This window comes from Mauremys reevesii, linkage group 1 (assembly GCF_016161935.1).
Source record: "Mauremys reevesii isolate NIE-2019 linkage group 1, ASM1616193v1, whole genome shotgun sequence".
In the NCBI taxonomy this organism is placed as follows: Eukaryota; Metazoa; Chordata; order Testudines; family Geoemydidae; genus Mauremys; species Mauremys reevesii.
In genome coordinates, this window is record NC_052623.1 from 314,732,074 (window position 1) to 314,751,924 (window position 19,851).

Sequence of the window (19,851 nt, forward strand, 5' to 3'; positions counted from 1 at the left end):
TGTATTCCTCATGATGTGTTTAAAAAGTTAACACTATACAAAAACAATGTTCAAAATATTAGATGGATTAGAAACTCTCTATCTGATAGAGGCCAAAAGATACTTTTAAAGTGATTGCTGAAAAACAAAGGCTGACAATTGGAGCATTGGAATAGGGCCAGATTTTGAGTCTCATGAACACAATTCCCACTGGAGTCTGAGTGAGGACTTCAGGCTTTGTAAAAAAACCCAAAACAAAAAACCTGTAAAATTGTGCTGTATACTATTGTGAAACTCCCCCAGTCCAGGTTATTATATCTGCATACTCACTGTACATATATGAAATTAGACAACATCACATATTTAATTCTTCTTCCAAATGACAGATGACTAGGTGGCCGCAGATGTGTAGCCCAGCGTCCACTGAAGTTAAGCTTCAGGAAAACAAATCTGATTCAACTAGTTGTGTGTGCATTAGTAGATATTTGGTGGCAGTGGGACAAGGGTGGGAGTCTCAGACTTTAGAATTGGAAAGAGCAAGTACCCTGTATTTGTGTGTGTGTGTAGGGGTGGTGAGACTGTGTTTATGTGAAAGGTAATTTCCCCATGGAATCATCTTCAATGAAGCAGAATTTGAAAGTAGATGTGGGCAGAACAGCAGTGCGCTTTCAAAGCTGACTCGCAGCTTGATCGTACATATTCTCCACATTCTTGTTTACTTAAGAAATCACCAGCCATCAGATTAAGGATGTGTGTGAAACATAGCACATTGGAGGCAAATTCCATACCTTTCATGACAAGTACCAAACAAAGAGATAAAGCTCTTGGTTTTCATGGCAAACACTAAGAGTAAATTCCCCTGTCAAAGCTGTTCGGTTTCTTTTCAAGCCCTGCTCCCACTGAAATCAGTGCGAGCTTTGCCATTGATTTAAGTGGGAACAGAGCCTTAGGCCAATGGTGCGTGTGGGTGTGTGCCTTCATGTTGCACTTGTTGGTCACCACTAGAAATCTTATTCAGTCCCATACCCTTCTGCAGCCTCTCTGAATATGGGTTTTATCCTTGCTTTCCTTTTGAATTCCTGCTATTCGTATAGCACCTGTTACAACCAGCACCACAGCTCTGTTCTCAGTAGATCTAGTAATTTCTCTCTCTCTCTCACCTCATGCACCTTAGGTAACGATGTCACTAAAGGGCAGATACATGCATTCTGGCATCCTAGGATGCTATAATTCACTTTTATAAATTGTTGTGTTAGGCGCATCAAACTGTTCCTAGTTTGTTCAGTGTATCTGCTTCCCTGCTGCCCTAAACATTCATATTCCTCCACCATTAAATGTCTCTTTAAAGAAAAAAACCCCCACACTTGCAAGCAATTTTCTAGCCAGTTAACCACTTAGTTGTGAGCACAGTTGTAATACCTCTGTAGAATACTCTCTTTCAAGCAAACTTGCATAACTGTATATTGGTTAGTGTCCATTCAGGCAAGTTAACTGTATAACAAATGCAGAAACAGTTTTAACTTCCTCCCTCCTTGCTCTCAAAGTACTTGTTTGGGCTTTTTAACCTCTAATGCACTTTGGTGCAATATAAATCAATATAGCCATACCTGGGTAATTATTACTGCTGTCATTTACACTATAACACTTTAAATGTAGATAACAGAATGAATATACCTGAAATTCTCCTGTTGTGTCATTTTAGAGCTGACCATTTGCGTGTCCACTGCTGAGCTACTCTATGGACACATGCAAAAATGGGGTTGGGTGCTACTCAGGAAGGCTGAGGTGTTCAATGCCTATTTTGCTTCAGTCTTCACTAAAAAGGTTAATGGTTATCAGATACTCAACACAATTAATATTAACAACTAGGGGGAAGGAACGTAAGGCAAAATCTGGAAAGAACAGACTAAAGAATATTTAGGTAAGTTGGATATATTCAAGTCAGCAGGGCCTGATGAAATTCCTCCTAAAATACTTCAGAAACGAGTTGAAGCAATCTCAGAACCGTACCAGTTATCTTTGAGATTTTATGGAGGACAGGTGAAGTCCCTGTGGAATGGAGAATGACAAACATTGTACTGATCTTTAAAAAGAACAAACATGACCCAGGAAATTATATACCAGTCAGACTAACTTCAATACCTGGAAAGATATTGGAACAAGTAAGCACTTTATAGGATTCTAAGGAATAATCAGCAGGGATTTGTAAAGAACAATTCATGCCAAACCAACCTAATTTCCTTTTTTGACAGGATTACTGGCCTAGTGAATAGAGGGGGAAGCAGTAGCCATGGTATAGTAATATAGATTTTTAGTAAGGCTTTAGATATAGTCCCACATGACATTCTCATAAACAAACTAGGGAAATGTGGTCTAGATTAAATTACTATAAAGTAGGTGCACAGCTTGTTGAAAGACCATAATCAAAGAGTAGCTCTCAATGGTTCACTGTCAAACTGGGAGGGAGTATCTAGTATGTGCCCAGGGGTCAGTTTGGGTTCAGTACTATTCAATATTTTCATTAATTACTTGGATAATGGAATGGAGAGTATGCTTATAAAATTTGCAGATGACACCAAACATGGAGGGGTTTCAAGCACTTTGAAGGACAGGATTAGAATTCAAAATGACCTTGAAAAATTGGAAAATTGGTCTGAATTCAACACAATGACATTCAGTAAAGATAAGGACAAAGTATTTCATTAGGAAAAAGCAAATTCAAAACTTCAAAATAGGGAATAACTGGCTCGGTGATAGTACTGCTGAAAAGGATCACTAATTGAATATGAGTCAACAATGTGATGCCGTTGCAAAAACGGTGAATATTATTCTGGGGTGTATGAGTAAGAGTGTTGTAGAGTAATTGCCCTGTTCTATTCAGCACTGGTGAGGCCTCTGCTGGAGTACTGTGTCCAATTCTGGATGCCACACTTTAGGAAAGATGTGGACAAATTTGAGAGAATCCAAAAGAGAGCAAGAAAAATGATAAAAAGTTTAGAAAACCTGGTTAATGAGGAAAGGTTAAAAACACAAGGCATGTTTGTTCCTGACAAAAGAAGATTGAGGTGGGACCTGACAGTCTACAAATATGTTAAGGGCTGTTATAAAGAGGACCATGATCAATTATTCTCCATGTCCACTGAAGGTAGGACAAGAGAGAATTGGCTTAATTGGCAGGAAGGGAAGTTTAGGTCAGATATTAGGAAAAGCTTTTAACTATAAGGGCAGTGAAGTTCTGGAATAGGCTTCCAAGGAAGGTTGTGGAATCCCCATCACTGGAAGCTTTTAAGAACAGTTTGGATAAACACCTGTCAAAGATGGTCTAGGTTTATGTGGTCCTGCCTAAACTTTAGTGGGCCAGACATGATGAAATATCCAGGTTGCCTCCAGCACTACATTTCTATGATTAATGTCTGCAGAATTCAGAGTGACTCAGTAGGTGAATATTCTTTTAAATAATCCTATTGGTTCCCACACAGGTGCACATATCTCACACCAGGTAGGCAAGACATTCTAGTTAGTTTACAGTTATATTAATGTTTGTTACCTGTTAACTTGTCAGAATTACAGGACAGAATAATGTGAAAAATACCCAAATTTGCCTTTCTCTGTGTGTATTAAATATCAGTCTCTTGCATATATGATCTCTTGGAAAACATTATAAATTTCTTCCCACCTCCCCTGCCAACGTGATATAGCAAATAATGTGGCACATTGCCAGTCATTATTCTTTGTATGTTCTTGTAAACCTGTAAATCACCCTGCTTCAATTGGCTGAAAACATATTTGATATCTCTATATACACAACAAACACAGTAGCAGAGCATGGTATTTCCACTGACGCATAAATGGAATAAATTATAAAAACCAGAGCACATGCTACTTAAGACAGATGTATAAAACTTAACTTGGCATCTCAGGGAATGTGAAACAAAGCACTGCCCACGTCCTTGAAACCACTGTCCATGTCCTTGTTTTGCATTTTTATGAGATGTATGAAGTTGTGATTTGCTGCTCATAGATGCAGATGGTCTTAACACAGCTGCTTAATGTTGTGTGTGTGTGTTTTGTAAACACTCCTCCTTCTGCTTACTAAGAACACTATTGTCTTTGTCAAACCAGGACTCAAGTTTACAGTATTTGTGTTGACACAATTCTACTTAATCCAGCAAAGGTAGTACTTAACAAAGGTGGTCTATTCAGGGCATAAACTTTCATTTCCTGTGTTGAAACAGTCAACTAACTTTTCTATTCTGATGAGATTGTAGCATATGATGTAAACGCAGTTGTTAATGCTGTTGTCTTGATAACCAAAAATAATTTAAAGAGTGTAGAGAGGAAAAGAAAAATCAAAGGGGAAAGTCCTGACCTCTTTATCACTGAAAACCCTGAGTTACAACTGAGCTCCAGTTGCTCATGTCTTCCTCTCTTCCTGCATGGTGACTCTCCCTGGCACTCAGTAGCTTGGGGGCACCACTTAGGAACATTTACAGTGTATCATACATCTGTACAAAGAGAGTTTTGCAACTGTCTATTTGTTTAATATTTGACACTCTCACTCTCTTTGCTGGGAAAGAAACAAACATGACGGGAAGAGAGAAGGCGACACACTCACACACACAAAGTTCTTAGCACTAACAATTAAACAAACAGCTGAGCTCATTCTTATTTCACAACCCTTCTGTGGTTTATACAGAATATAAAGGAGAAAGTCAGACCAAGGAACTCAAGTGATTTTTGCATCTGTATTTTGGGTGGGGTGAGAGGTAGAGTGTGTGAAGAGGAAGAGGTCGTAGTGGTCAAAAACAAGAAACTGAGCAAGGCCTAGACAGAGGAAATGGGGGAAAACAGACCTATTCTGATGGCACAGAGCAAACACCAGCAGGATTTAGTGACAGCAGTAATGGTGTATAAGGAGAGATGAGGGGCAAAGGTAATCTCAGGCCCAAGATAAATATAGTGGTCGATGAATATCCGCATAGCTATACCAGAGTATTTGTATTTCATGCTCTTTTCATTATTTCCTATCCTTTCCCTTATGTTGCACCCTATTTCTGCTGCTGCTGTTCTGCTTACATTTGCTTTAGGACATATTCTGAATCTGGCTGTGTCTCATTTGGTCCAGTGATACACAAGGTAGATTGGTGCTCAATGGTTAGAGTGAAGAACCAGCATCTAAAGTAGTTCTGGATTCAAATATGCTGAGTCATTAACTCAGTTGTTCAGAAGGCTAAAATTAGGGCCTCAAAAAACAAAACAAAACAAACAAACAAAAAACCCAGCACAGGCATGACTGAGCTGAGTTTACCTAGTACACACAGGAAAGGCTGGATGGACTAATTGCTTATATTGTTTCTCTTCAGTTTTTCTTCTCTTTATGAGAAAGACACATTTTGAGAATACAATCTTTCCCCTATGAGCTTGAAAAGTAAATCTAGAAACCTATTGCTAATTTAAGCACTATAACATGAGTTACATCTCTCAAGAGCAGTAGATATTCTGAAAGTCTATGGACTGGTTTCACTATTGCAGTGGTTCTCAAACTTTTGTACTGGTGACCCCTTTCACATAGCAAGCTGCTGAGTGTGACCCCCTTATAAATTAAAAACATGTTTTTATATATTTAACACCATTATAAATGCTGAAGGCAAAGCAGGGTTTGGAATGGAGGCTGACAGTTTGTGACCCCCCCATGTAATAACCTCCTGACCCCCTGAGGGGTCCCGACCCCCAGTTTGCGAACCCCTGCACTATTGCATTAATACAATTTTATGTTGGCATAACTACACTGACTTCAATGGAGTTACAAGAGCATAAAACTCATAAAATTGGAGTAAAGCCATGGTGAATCAAGCGCTTTATGGCTATTGTATCTTCTTTTAATTTGAACTGTGAAGAGAGCAAGCATGAATGGTTGATACATCTTGAATTTAAAAAGTTGTCTGTTCTGAAAAAGAAATTAACTACAAATGCTTTCTCTTGTCTTCTCCTGCAGGAAGTCACCAAAGCTGTGCAACCTCTTTTACTGGGAAGAATAATAGCCTCCTATGATCCTACCAACTCCCATGAGCGATCCATAGCTTACTATCTGGGCATAGGCTTGTGCCTTCTCTTCATTGTGAGGACACTGCTTCTGCACCCTGCTATATTTGGCCTTCATCATATAGGAATGCAAATGAGAATAGCCATGTTTAGTTTAATTTACAAAAAGGTAGCCTTTTCACTTTCACTTGAATGAATAAGAAAGCAAAATTATTGCATTTAGTGTATGTTGCTGGCACAAGAACATTTTCAGAAGAGGTTAGAAGAGGGGAAGATTTAGGCAACAAACTGTAGGAGAGATTGGGTTGGAATAATAAAGTGAACATAAAGCACAAGGAAAAGCTACCCTACAGTATGCATCCCAGTTATTTATTGGCTGTCATTTTGAAGGTTTCCTTTTAAATGGCTCAAATCTGCCCTCAGATTGATACTGTTGATCTACAGAATTGGAAGCATTCAGTTGTTACCATTAAAAAATAAATATTTTCCAACAGATATCACACACTCATCACTGTTATGTTATATATTAAATATGGGGAAATCCCCTGTGATTTCTCAGATAGTGATATGTAATAATGGTTGGCAAATGCTGACTTTTTTATGGTGCCCATATATGCATTATATTATCTAGAAGCTGGTGCCCTGAAATGATTTGTCTACCAAGATTCTTCCTTCCTCTGAAAAGTGTCTAGTAACAGATGTTCATGTGCTCTGTGTTTTGAAAATGTGAAAATCTCAAAAGGATGGTGATTTTTACTAAACACAGCTATATTTAGCCAAATTCATGAGTTATTCATATACTACATACTGAAAACAGGCATATTTTGAGCTAATACAGCGCATTGCTGATGGAAGTATATGTGTGTGGAAGAGGGATTATGCTCGAATAGATTTTAGATCATAGCTCATTCCTGTTGTAAAATCCTGATGATTCTCCTTACCTATTCAGAATTACCTTTGACCAAGAATATCTTGTGCACAATCACATTTTGACAACTGTATGATAATGTACTTACATAACAAAAGACCATGTCCCCCATTATAATCAAATCAGTGCGAAAACAATTATCCCTAGATAAAAAACTATCAAAACTAGCTGAGAGGATATACTTTTCAGATCACATCCAGTGGTAGTCTTAGGCCACATCTATACTAGCAAGGTTACAGAGGCACAGTTGTACTGATTCAGCTGTGCCGCTGTAAGGTTGCTCGTGTAGCCACTCTATGCCGAAAGAAGACAGCTCTGCCATCAACATAATTAAACCACTCGCAATAAATGGTGATAGCTATGTCAAAACGAAAGTTGTCTCCTGCTGTCATGGCGCTGTCCACACCGGTTCTTCTGTCGGTGTAACATGGCATGCAGAGGGGTGGTTTTTTTACACCTCTGAGCAACATAAGTTATACTGACAGAAGTGCCAGTGTAGATGTAGTCTTAGACTCTATGCTTCTAGGGCCCCCAAACATATTCATACACTTGACCTGCTAGCCGAAGTGAGCCACTGGTTTGGTGAAGAACCGAATCTTCAGCACAGTAGCTTTTGCTTTGTGAAACAGTTGAGCAAATCTCCTGAACAATGGAAATCTTGCTATTTTGTTGAAAATCTTCTTTGCTGATGCAATACAAAATCTCCTGAGCTAGTAAAATCCATCCCCCATTCATCAAGTGTCAATCATCAGTTTTGGATTCCAGGAACATTACTGGGGGCATATGTCAAAAGGTTGTGTTATATTCCTCCCCTAAACTATTCAAAAAGCTTTCTGCATACCTTGTCAAAGAGAAGAAGTCACCAAGTAAATCTTGTTCTCCATTAGCTAACTGTTTAGCATAAAGATGTAGTTATGTGATGAATAGTGGTAATAATTGTTTTCTTCTTGTAGTTAAAGCAATTGTATAACTCCAGACCAATTCCCACATCCTTCACACACACACACACACACACACACACACACACACACACACACACACACACATTTTTGACTTTCTACAGTTGTTATTTTTAAGCTACATGAGGCTGAAAAAACATAAGACTCAGAATATGAACTTTAAAACACAAATTGTTAACTAATTATAAATTAGAAACCCATTAATAGATTTATAGGAAAATACTCAGAAGTTTCAAGCTTTACTCAGAAATTTTGTGCTGAAAATTTGGGACAGGTCGGGTGTGGATTTTATATAAAAACAAAGTGGTTGAAATCCCATGTTAAGTGCAAAATAGAACCCAACTTTAACTATGGAGTTGCCACTGCTCATTGCAAATTTCACCATGTCTGTCAAGAAATTCTTGTGAAGATGTTCACTGTAGAGCAGTGGTTCCCAAACTTGTTTCGCTGCTTGTACAGGGAAGACCCCTGGCGGGCTGGGCCAGTTTGTTTACCTGCCACATCTGCAGGTTCAGCCGATCGTGGCTCTCAGTGGCCACAGTTCGCTGCTCCAGGCCAATGGGAGCTGCTGGAAGCGGCGGCCAGTACGTCCCTCGGACCGCGCCACTTCCAGTCGCTCCCATTGGCCTGGAGCAGCGAACCGCGGCCACTGGGAGCCGCGATCAGCCGAACCTGCGGCACATAAACAAACTGGCCCGGCCCGCCAGGGGCTTTCCCTGAACAAACCACTGCTGTAGAGCATTTGGGACACAGAAACACTCAGGATTCATGTATAATTCAGTCTTGCCTTACATATAGGAATATGCAACAAAGTAAAAGCTAGGTTAAAAAAAGTCAATATTTGCAAAGTAATATAATGAATACATTAAACTTTAGTGACATAAATAAAAGGGATTTAATAAGTGTTTTTCTTTGTAACAAAGATAACAAATGAAATGTTGTATTACTGTTTCACTGGCTTTTTATTAGTATTTTTATTTCTATTTTGCAGACATTAAAACTGTCAAGCAGAGTCCTAGATAAAATAAGCACTGGACAACTCATTAGTCTCCTTTCCAACAATCTGAACAAATTTGATGAGGTATGTCACTGCTTGTTTAAGCTCCTGTATTTGTTGTATCACAGAAACAAAAGTGAGTGACTGCAAAACTTCAAACAGTTCTAGAAGTGTTACTATCGCCATGGCTGCAGTCAAGCAATGGCAATAAATGACCAACTCTGGTGAGCTGTGCTCACCTTAAGAAAATCCCAAACTGCATTCCCACTTACATGATGTGTGGGTGTGTAGTCAGGGAGAGGCTGATTCAGACCGCATCTTCTCCCATCTCCTGTACCCAAGACGGCGAGATAGCAGCACAAACCTGGAAAACTAATGTGCTAGTAGTAGCACGTGGCTTGTACAGTACTGTATGTTGCTCAGTTGATGGAAGGGCCTAGAAAATCTGTGAATTTCATGCCACAGAGTGTCTGTTTGACCATCCTATTGGGAGGAGAGGCATGCCACTTCCACCTGCATAAAGCTGAGGTGTGAGGAAGACAGGAAGAGTAAAACTACTCATGTGCTACTCAGGAGATAATCAGCTATTGTGGTTATGGATACAAGTACAAACCCTTTGCTAGACAAATAATATCTTGTGCATCCCTCTCCAAACCCCTTGATAGCATGGATCCCTCAGGATCTATGCTGTCATACAAATACTAGTATGTTACTGACTTTTACTCCCACCATACATCTTGTATGGCAAATAGCTATTAGTCTCTAGGGGCAGGATGCTGCAGGCATCAGCTATCTCCCCCCCCGTCAACTACTCCCACCTGCATGCCCCTGCTTCCAAAACCATAGAGCTGCCAACCCACAGAGGGGAATTCTATGCTGCTTGTACATCTCCCTCACTCCCTCTCTGCACTTACCAGCGATTATTGCCTAACGCTTGGGAGGTTTTTGGTTTCTCAGGGTGTGCATCATCTGTGGCATTATTTGGCCCTCAGGACTACAGGAGTGGGCCCTAAATCCATCCCAGGAAAAACAAATGAGGGAGATGACCATATAGGGAGCAGGCTGTTTTGAATGAATTGCATATACAGTCTGAGTCTCTCTTTCAACACAAGAAGTTACTTTCCATAACAATTTAAATAATTGTTCATAGGTTCTTTCATATATCTTGTCTCATCTGGCAGTGATTGAAAACATACAGGAGAGGGGGCAAGGAGGAATCCTGGTCCCTTTGAAGTCAATAGCAAAACTTCTACAGGCCTATATGGGGCCAGGATTTCACCTTGTCTTTATACAGCTTTGAGGAGAATTGTGAACTGAACTTTGTCCCTTGAAAAAAACAAAGCTCATGTGTGGAATGTATATATGCATTGGTATGTCCTCAGTGTAATTAACACCCACATTGCTATGTGCTCAGAACCACAAAATCTCCTCTGTAAACTTGTTTTACTACTAGAAATTCTTTTCCTATTCTTGGTGAAAATTGTTCAGAGTATCACCTCAATAGCTCCTCTCTCTTTCATATTGTCTGAGGTTTTTTGCTGTGGATTTTTGCAGGGGCTAGCACTGGCTCATTTTGTATGGATTGCACCTTTACAAGTGGTACTAGTGATGGGACTGCTGTTGGAGATGTTAGGGCCCTCAGCATTTTGTGGATTTGGCGTTCTGATAATCATGGCCCTTTTCCAAGCCTGGTTAGGACGAATGATGATGAAGTACAGGTGACAAAGTTTTAAAGATGTTCTAAATAATTGTATGTTTTCACAAGACATATTGCTTTATGAGATTTATGGTCCTCACTTAAAAATGTTACTCCATTAGAGTCTGCTCTTCTGAGGACAGGATTACAAAAAAGATATCTGAAGTAAAGAAAACACAATAGAAGAACTTGGAGAAAAGTAGAAAAATATTATTGGGCTAATGTGATGTGTTTCTTTAATCAACTAATACATTAATAATTAATTGGTAGTCTTACGATTCATTTGTAAGATTATTTCACATATGGGGGATATTCCTGACTGAAATCAATGGGGCTCCATTGATAAGCACAAAATCTGGTCCTGTTTCCAAATCTCGGTATTTATATAGGTTTTGGTTGTTTGCTTTGCAACTGTGTTTACAGCCATTGCCTTGCAAAGCAAGATCTCAACTTTTTTTTGCCTCGTCATAAAATAAATAAAATTGAAAGAAAAATGGAGGAAGTCAGAGGGAAATAATGGAAGAAAAGGAGATTAAAAAGCAAACTGGAGATTGGGAGAGTGGGGACACACATCAGAATACAGGAAATAAGATACAAAAAATGACTTTTTTTCGTTGAGCCAAATTCATCCCCAAAGTCAATGGAGGTTCCTCCTTGAAGACAGTGGAGTTCATCGAGGGCTGAATTTAGTCCGTTTTTCTTAATGAACAATTTTTAAAAATAAAATCGAATTCTAAAGATAAAGAGATACTATTGTGAACATACGCAAAGCCAAACCGTACTTACCTTACACTGGAATTCCCACTGATATGTCACAAATGAGTAAAATGAGCACAATTTGCCCATAAAATGGCAGAGAAGGCATGTGAACTTCACTTGCCTCTTAATCAGAATTTGGAGGGTGCAAAGAATGTAGTTTCAGGGTTTTGTTTATTAACATTGAGTGTGTAAATATTAAAAATTAAGTTTTTAATATGTGGAAAGCAGTGAGAAATTGTATAAAATATGAAGACTCATTATCAATTATGTGAGTCATACTTCCTAGAGTTTGTTTTCTTCATAATGCATTAATTATTAGTCTTTTAATGCACAGTATTGTTCACTATTATTATTTAATGCCTTATTATTTTACAGAGACAGGAGGGCAGGAAAGACAAATGAGAGACTTGTGATCACCTCAGAAATAATTGAGAATATACAGTCAGTTAAAGCTTATTGTTGGGAAGATGCAATGGAAAAAATGATTGAAAGCCTTCGAGAGTAAGTGTATTCATTTGTCAGTCTCATTTCTATAAGGTTAAAAAAAAGATTATAATTCTTAGATGCCTATGAATAGCATCCACGGTTACATTAGTTAGGAAACAAGACCCATGAATATTCATCCTTCATAAACGGGCCATCAGCAGAGGGTGGGAGGAACATTCCCTCACTGTGGTTTCATTTCCCCCCAATTTATCAAGTGCAGTACAGAAGTTTTGTGGTTTTGTTTTTTGCTTTCTCCAAAGCATTTGATATAAGCAACCCTTACTGACAGGGCATGAGTGGAGATGGTCCATTGGTGTGTTATTTCCATCTTGCTGTATAAAGCAACTAGCCCCCTCAGATGGTGTTTCATGTATTATAAAAGGAATGCAGAGAAAAACTCCCTTTCTGGGCTTGGAAACAGCTGTTTTTTTTCTCTCTAAAACTTTCATCGTTATGGAAAAATAATCAGAAGACCTGACTGCTTAGCTCTTTGTAACTCTGACATTCGGTGTTACCATTTAACAGGTACAGGTAAAGACAATCCTAGCATTTGTATTTGTTTCTAGCTAACCTATTCCTCACCCTACAAAAAAAAATGGTGTGTGTGTGTTTATGATTATTCAAGGCTTTCTTCCAGTTCTCAAGCAGAGGTATGAATCCTCTGTAGCTATTTTGCACGGACTTCATTAAAGACCCCTTCAAATCTTGTAATACAAGGCTGTTGGGGTCATGTCATGTTTAAGAGTTAGAAGTACTCCTGCTTTACATGGCCATACTGAATTTATAAATGTGATAATCTGGGAAATCTTTGTGCAACTGCCCATTTTAACGTCCAGAGCTGAAAGTATAGATCACTACAGTTTGAACCACAGAGCCAGGCTCCCTACAGGAGAGCTGTACCAGATTCATAACCAGCACAGACTGGGCATGGTGGGGAGGAAGAGACATAACACATGCGGTCCAGTGGGTTACTCTTGTGTCACACCTATCGGAGTAGTGCATCTAGTCCCACAGAAAGAGTAGGAATTAAGCTTCACGTGTGTGGCTGGGAAAATAACAAAAAAGAACAGAAGAAATGTAAGGACCATATTTCATGTAAATAAAAGGAATGAAATAATATTATTACCCAAACATGTCCTTATTGTTCAGCTGCTTATGTTGTGCCTTTTAAAAGGCAACCCATAAAAAGTGCAGCGCTTGTTTCTTTCAGTGCAGAGAAGTCCTTGAAAATGATGGTGCCTGTAATCTATTTTGATTCAATATGGGCTGAGAGGCTGAGTTTGGATCCAGATCTGAATTAGGGTTGGCTGAGGTTCAGATTCCAGGCTGAATCAAAGCTAGGTCTTAGATCTCATAGAGCCAAAAACTCATGAGTTGTTCTTGTGAGATTTGGGCCGCACCCTGTAAGTACTAAAGAAATGAACAGAGATGTATATCCCTACAACTGAATGTTGCACAAATCTGTAGAAAGGCTATTTTGTATTATATTCCACAGGTTTATTGACCCTATTAAGTTTTTAAAGAACCCTGTTGGTTTAATAACTCTTGTTAAGTTATGTATGACATTTCTTTAAGAGAAAATGGCAGAAATGTCATGAAATCATCTTACCTCACATACACTTTCTTCCCTCTTGGGCCACCCCACAGAGCAGCAAATGGGGCCTTGACCCTGTTCATCTACACACCAGCCAACAGTGCTAGCTACCCTGAAAGTGTGTAGCGCAGGCACACTCCTCTGGAATGATATGGCTCTGCACTGCCACGAACAAAGGCTGTGCCTTAAAGGCACAGATGAGCTCATATTAATGGTAAATCCCCTCCACAACAGGCATCTGAACAACACCTCTACACATCCCTGAAATGCCAGAGAAGTGGCACAGCCTCTGTAACAAATCAAGATGTCCAGACAGCTTAAAAAAAAATAATTCTGGGCTCTGGCAGAGCAAGAGAGGAAGTGAATTCCAAAAATTCAGGTGCCCCCATAGGAAAAAAAAATCATCACCACCATCTTTTGAGCAGCCTCCTTTCATTTAAAGCAAGGCAATTTCGGCATCTATGCTTTTTACAACTGTTTCAATAGGATATGAAAACACGGGTAGTCTCCCAGGCAAGCTTGTTCCAAACCATTTTGGATTTTAAAAGGTTAGTGAGCTTCTAGAGACACAGAATTCCTATTACTAAACATCCTGGGAGCTCCAGTGACGAGAAACATGTGTGATGACGTATATTCACTGAATGATTAAACTCAGACATCTAAGGTTGAAATAGTGCAGTAAAGGGTGCCTATTTCTACCATATTATGGCACTGTTATCAGAAAGCTCCTTGCAGTTTAGCACGAGATAAGAAACTGTTGTTCTCTAATGTGTTTCACATAGTCCTAGTAGGTTTTTTTTCTACACACCTACAAAGCAGTGTTTTTTGTGTTATACACTTCCTTCCCGCATCCCACCCCCAAATTCAGGTTTTTCCTAGGGATTTAGTTTCTTCCTTTTCACTTTAATCCTCGGTGCTTCTCTTCTCTCTCCCCCCCCTTCCTCTTTTCCTCTCCATTCCAGGGCCGCCCAGAGGATTCCGGGGGCCCGGGGTCTTCGGCGGCGGGGGGCCCCGCTTCGGCGGTAAGTCGGCGGCGGGGGGTCCCTCCCTTCAGTGACCCACCACCAAAGTGCCCCAAAGACCCATGGCGGGGACCCCCCTCCGCCGAATTACCGCCGAAGCGGGACCCGCCTCCGAAGTGCAGCCCCCACCGCGGGTCTTCGGGGCACTTCGGCGGCGGGTCCTGGAACGGAAGGGCCCCCCGCCGCCGAATTACTGCCGAAGACCCGGCTGCACTCCGGCGGCAGGTCCCGCTTCGGCTGTAATTCGGCGGCGGGGGGGGTCCTTCTATCCTGGAAAGGAAGGACCCCCCCGCCAGCGAAGACCAGGAGTGAAGAAGCTCCGGGGGCCCGGGCCCCGTGAGAGTTTTCCGGGGCCCCCGGAGCTAGTGAAGGACCCCGCTCCAGGGGCCCTGAAAAACTCTCGTGGGGGCCCCTTCAGGGCCCGGGGCCTGGGGTAAATTGCCCCACTTGCCCCCCCCCTCTGGGCGGCCCTGCTCCATTCTTTGACTCTCTGTATTGTTGCTGTACTTGACAAACTTATGTTTGCTAAAAACTTTTATAAAAGGGTCTCCTTCTGCTGGCAGTTCTCTAAAGCAGCATATCAGTTGATCTAAATTTTCCATTTTCTGTGGATGCCATCACTAAGAAAGATGTACAAAACCTAACCTATCTAGAAGGGAATAGCCTCAGTTCCCTGTTGCTGTTAAATCCACATGAAGATAATGGGCCCAATCCCTGCCCTCAGTAAGAATTTTATCTCAATAAGGACAGAAGGCCAAATCCTACTCTCCTGCCAGAGAAAGGCTGGAAAACTGGGAAAGTTCCTGAATTCCCTCCAAATCATTCTGGACAAGGTTTTCCCACTACAGAACAGGTAGGGGTGTGATGCTCCTTGCTGGCAAGGAGTTGTAGAGAAACCCTACGCTTTTGGGAACATTCGCTCAGGGACGGAGTCCCTCTCTATTAGGTTCTGGACCTCCCTGCCCATCAACTGTGGTAACATAACTCCTTTAAGAGTCCTGCTTCTTTTGGTTTCTCAAGCATGCCTGGCCCAAGGCCCCTTCTGGGCAAATTTGACAGGGGAGTAAGATGCCATGTGAGAGATTTCTGACAACTATCATGGTGGGAATAATCTTGTGGCTTTGTAGGGGATAACACCTTGGTAAGTAACTTATTTCAGCCACTCTCTATCCCTGTCCATTTTAAAATGTGTTCTGCTAGATGTTGGAGTATTTTATATGAAGACAGAGTATAGACTTAGTGGGCAAAATTATGCCCTGAGAAATGCCAGTGGGAGTTGCATAAGTGTATCTACTTCCTTTCCCTTAAGCTTTCACAGTAATAGTAGGAACTGGGTCACTTCTTCAGTAGTCTTGGAAAGTAATCACAAACATGGACACATAGTTAAGCCTGTGTCACTAAATTTTTCACCAACCTTTCTGTCACTATGAGCAATGAATCTTTACACTTCTTTTTTTTGACAGAGCTGAACTGAAACTGACCCGAAAAGCTGCATATGTGAGATATTTCAACAGTTCAGCCTTCTTCTTCTCAGGTTTTTTTGTGGTGTTTTTGGCTGTGCTTCCCTATGCGCTGGAGCATGGAATTATCCTCCGACAAATATTTACCACCATCTCATTCTGCATTGTTCTTCGAATGACAATCACTAGGCAGTTCCCCTGGGCTGTGCAGACATGGTATGACTCTCTTGGAGCAATCAACAAAATACAGGTACTGTACATAAATGAATATCCTTCCAGCTACAAAACCTAATCCTTTATAGTACCTTATTTTGTCAATCCATCATCAAAAGCACACAGCATTGATGCTCTTTCATCATATAACATGAATTGCTTTTATGGAACTTCATTAAATGTTGTAAGTCTCAGCATTTTGCATATAGTTCCCCAGTCAGTATATATATAAAAAAGATTTTCTGATCTAAAGTCACCTCAGAACCACACTGTTTAAAAGGGAAGCACGTCCAAATTATTGCCTCTTGCCTGTAGAATAAATCTTTCAGCATAATTTAAACATGACAAGGGGCAGTCCTTGCATACCTCAAACACCCACTGATGTCAACAGTAGTTTTGGATGTGTGCAGTGAATTCAAGATGGGGTCTTATGAGATGGATCATTTTAAAATGCTGCTTCAGATCTCCCTTGGAATTCTTATTTTTTTTTTGTCCAAATCTCATCAGCTCACTCAATTTTTTTGTTAAAGTTATTTAATACAATACATGTTTATAATTAATGTGATAAGAATGTGTGAGCTAGTACTTATAGATAGACCTGAATCATAATATGGGATTAGAACAGTCCTAACCTGGCTTTTTTGTTTGTTTGGGTTGAGTGGAGGCTGGGAGAAAGAGAGGACCAGGGACAAAAGAGGGCTGGACAGGGGAAACTCTGATCTGGATTTCATGCTGGTCTGATCTCTGCACTTTGCAAAGGGTCAAATCTAAACTGCAGTGTTTGAGATCCAGATCTATAACAGAAAGGACAAACCCCACACTGGACCAGGGCAGGAAGGGTTTAAAGGTCTGTCTGTAGGGTTGCCTCCTGGAATCAGGCCCTATCTCCCGGAGGCTCCTAAAGCTGAACTTGGAGATTTTAGCTCCTGAAAGTCTGGTGGCACAGTGGGGCTAAGGCAGGCTCCCTGCCTGCCCTGACTCCATGCTGCCCCAGAAGGAGGCTGGCACGTCCCTGCGGCCCCTTGGGGAGAGGAGTGGGCGGTGCCACATGCTGCCCCCACCCCCAGTGCCGACTCTGCAGCTCCCATCGGCCGCGAAGTGTGGCCAATGGGAGCTGTGGGGGCAGTTCTTTAGGGTGTGGGCAGTGCGCAGAGTCCCCTCCCCCGCACATGGGCTGCAGGGACGTGACAGCCACTTCTGGGAGTGGCACGGGGCAAGGGCAGGTAGGGAGCCCACCTTAGCCCTGCTGTGCCACCACCCAGGAGCTGCCTGAGGTAAGTGCCTCCTGACTGGAGCCTGCACCCTGCACCCCCTCCTGCACTCCAACCCCCTACCCCAGCCCCCTCCTGCACCCAAACTCCCTCCCAGAGCTTGCATGCTGCACCTCCTCCTGAGCCCTAACTCCCTGCGCCAGGCTCAGCCCAGAGCCCCTTCCCACACTCCAAACCTCTCGGCCCCTCCCCTCAGCCCAGAGCCCGCACCCCATCCTGCACTCCAACCCCCTGCCACAGCCTGGTGAAAGTGAGTGAGGGTGGAGGAGAGTGAGAGACAGAGGGAAAGGGAATGGAGTGAGTGGGGCAGGGCCTCAGAGAAGGGGCAGGGCAGGGGTGGGGCCTCTGGCCAGAAGCAGGGCAGGTGGTGCGGCAGGGGTGTTTGGGTTTGTGTGATTAGACAGCTGGCAACTCTATCTGTCTGGCTGACAGGGAGTGAAGCTGTCCTTGCCTAAATCACCATATAGGTACTACCTAAAGAATAAATTTAGGTGCCTAAGACTCCAGTCCTACAAATACTTCTACCATTTTAATTATACAACCTTAGAGCTGCAATAGCAAAGATCTGTTATATAAAACTTTCCTTGTTGGTAGATATACCTTGCTAATTAACTCAATTTTTCTGCGGTCATGGGGTAAGTGAGAAAGAACAGATAAGTGGTTTGTTTCTTTGCTTACCAATATTTCAAACTATTTGTTTAACAAGGATTTTGACTGGTTGCGTGACATTGCCCAATGTAAGCCCTTAAAACCAAGGATATACCAAGTTTTTATAATCACTCTTAATCAGACTCTGATGCCCATACAGTACATTTCCACTGGTGGTGACAGAGTTTCCATCTTCACAAGCAACTTCCTTGTGCTTCCAACAGATAAGGAAACACACTACACACAAAACATATTCATCTCCTTTGCACTAGAACACAAAAATACAATGACAAGACTGAATACCAGCTAATGCTGCTGATATAAATGCACTGGTTAACTGTGTATTATCTGTTTGCGTGTCATGGTGTAGTCTAATACCCTTTGCTGTAATCTATTGTCATTGCACCTACAGGATTTCTTGCAAAAAGAAGAATATAAAACTCTGGAGTATAATTTAACAACAACTGGTGTTGAGCTGGAAAAAGTAACAGCCTTCTGGGATGAGGTTAGAACTTAAACCAAACAAAATAAAATTACTAGAAATACTTTTTAATTTCAGATTTTTTCCCATTAATTACATAGAATAAAACAAACAAAAATAAAACCCCACAACCTTTTTCTGGATCATCTGCTCTAATCCCAGTGCCTCTGCCCTAGTTTAGGATTGTCTTCTGACCAATCCCTTAGTTAGGGAAAACTTGCTCTCTCCATTGGCTGCCCACCCCTATTAGGGAAGACTGCTTTCTGGGGCATGTGATGGGTGAGAAAGTGTGCTACCTTGGGAAAATCACATTTAAACATGTCAAATTACGTCAAGATGGAAATTTTGGAGGAAGCACGTGTTTGCATTTTGGCAGCATCTCACTGCTTATTCCCGATTGATTCTGCTCCCACGCTGGTATCAGTCTCCAAAGCTGTAGTTAAAGGTGCCTGCACTTATCACCCCAACTTTAGCAAAAAGCCAAGTTTATTGTAAAGATCATTAATAAATTTATTATTTTAAAAATGTAATAATGAAATCATGTAGATCTAAGAAAACAAATGTTAGAGTAAGTGCATACTTTTCTTACCTGAATTAAAAAAATACAGCTCTACAGTATTGTATACATATCTGCATATGTCTGTCTTCTATTTATTGCCTGTCTAATGTTTTTGCAGGGAATTGGGGAGATATTTATAAAAGCAAAGCAGGGGAGCAGAAAAGTTTCCAGCAATGATAATAATCTCCTCTTTAGTAACTTTCCACTTAATGGAACTCCTGTTCTTAAAGATATCAACTTTAAAATTGAGAAAGGAGAGCTGTTAACTGTTTCTGGATCTACTGGGGCAGGCAAGGTATTCCAATTTCTACCTCACTGATAAAATATAAAATATTGTTTGGCAAAAGTGTTTTATAATATGGTTAAATTGTTCTTGTTTTAACTATAATATGGTATTAATTTATTGCAACATACCTGATTATCTTCTTCCCATGCTATGCCCTCTGCCTAAGCTATGTCAAAGCCTTTAGTTTGAATGGAACGGCCAAAGGACTTCTATTGTATTTTTCACACTAGGGCAATATACTAGAGTATAAATAGGCCATATACAAGTAAATACAACCTCAGATATTGTATTCCTAAGACAGAAGCTAGTTAGCTAATTGTTTTTGATCCAATCCTGATTTTCTTTTATTATATTCACTGGTTAAAATCTTTGGTCCATTGAAGTCAGTAGAAAAACTCCCATCAGCTTCAATCTCAAGCATTATTTTTAAGTATTGATACCAGTGGGAATTGCATTGTAGGCTAGGCATAA

At 40.9% G+C, this 19,851-nt stretch overlaps 1 protein-coding gene across 1 annotated transcript in view; it reads left to right on the forward strand.

Moving 5' to 3' along the window:
- CFTR (CF transmembrane conductance regulator) overlaps nt 1–19,851 on the forward strand; it is a 131,777-nt gene that overhangs the window by 19,914 nt on the left and 92,012 nt on the right. The window contains exons 4-10 of the mRNA XM_039510409.1: nt 5,975–6,190; nt 8,900–8,989; nt 10,460–10,623; nt 11,736–11,861; nt 15,926–16,172; nt 18,467–18,559; nt 19,213–19,389. Coding sequence (XP_039366343.1) covers nt 5,975–6,190; nt 8,900–8,989; nt 10,460–10,623; nt 11,736–11,861; nt 15,926–16,172; nt 18,467–18,559; nt 19,213–19,389 — 1,113 coding nt within the window. The remainder of the gene's footprint in view (nt 1–5,974; nt 6,191–8,899; nt 8,990–10,459; nt 10,624–11,735; nt 11,862–15,925; nt 16,173–18,466; nt 18,560–19,212; nt 19,390–19,851) is intronic.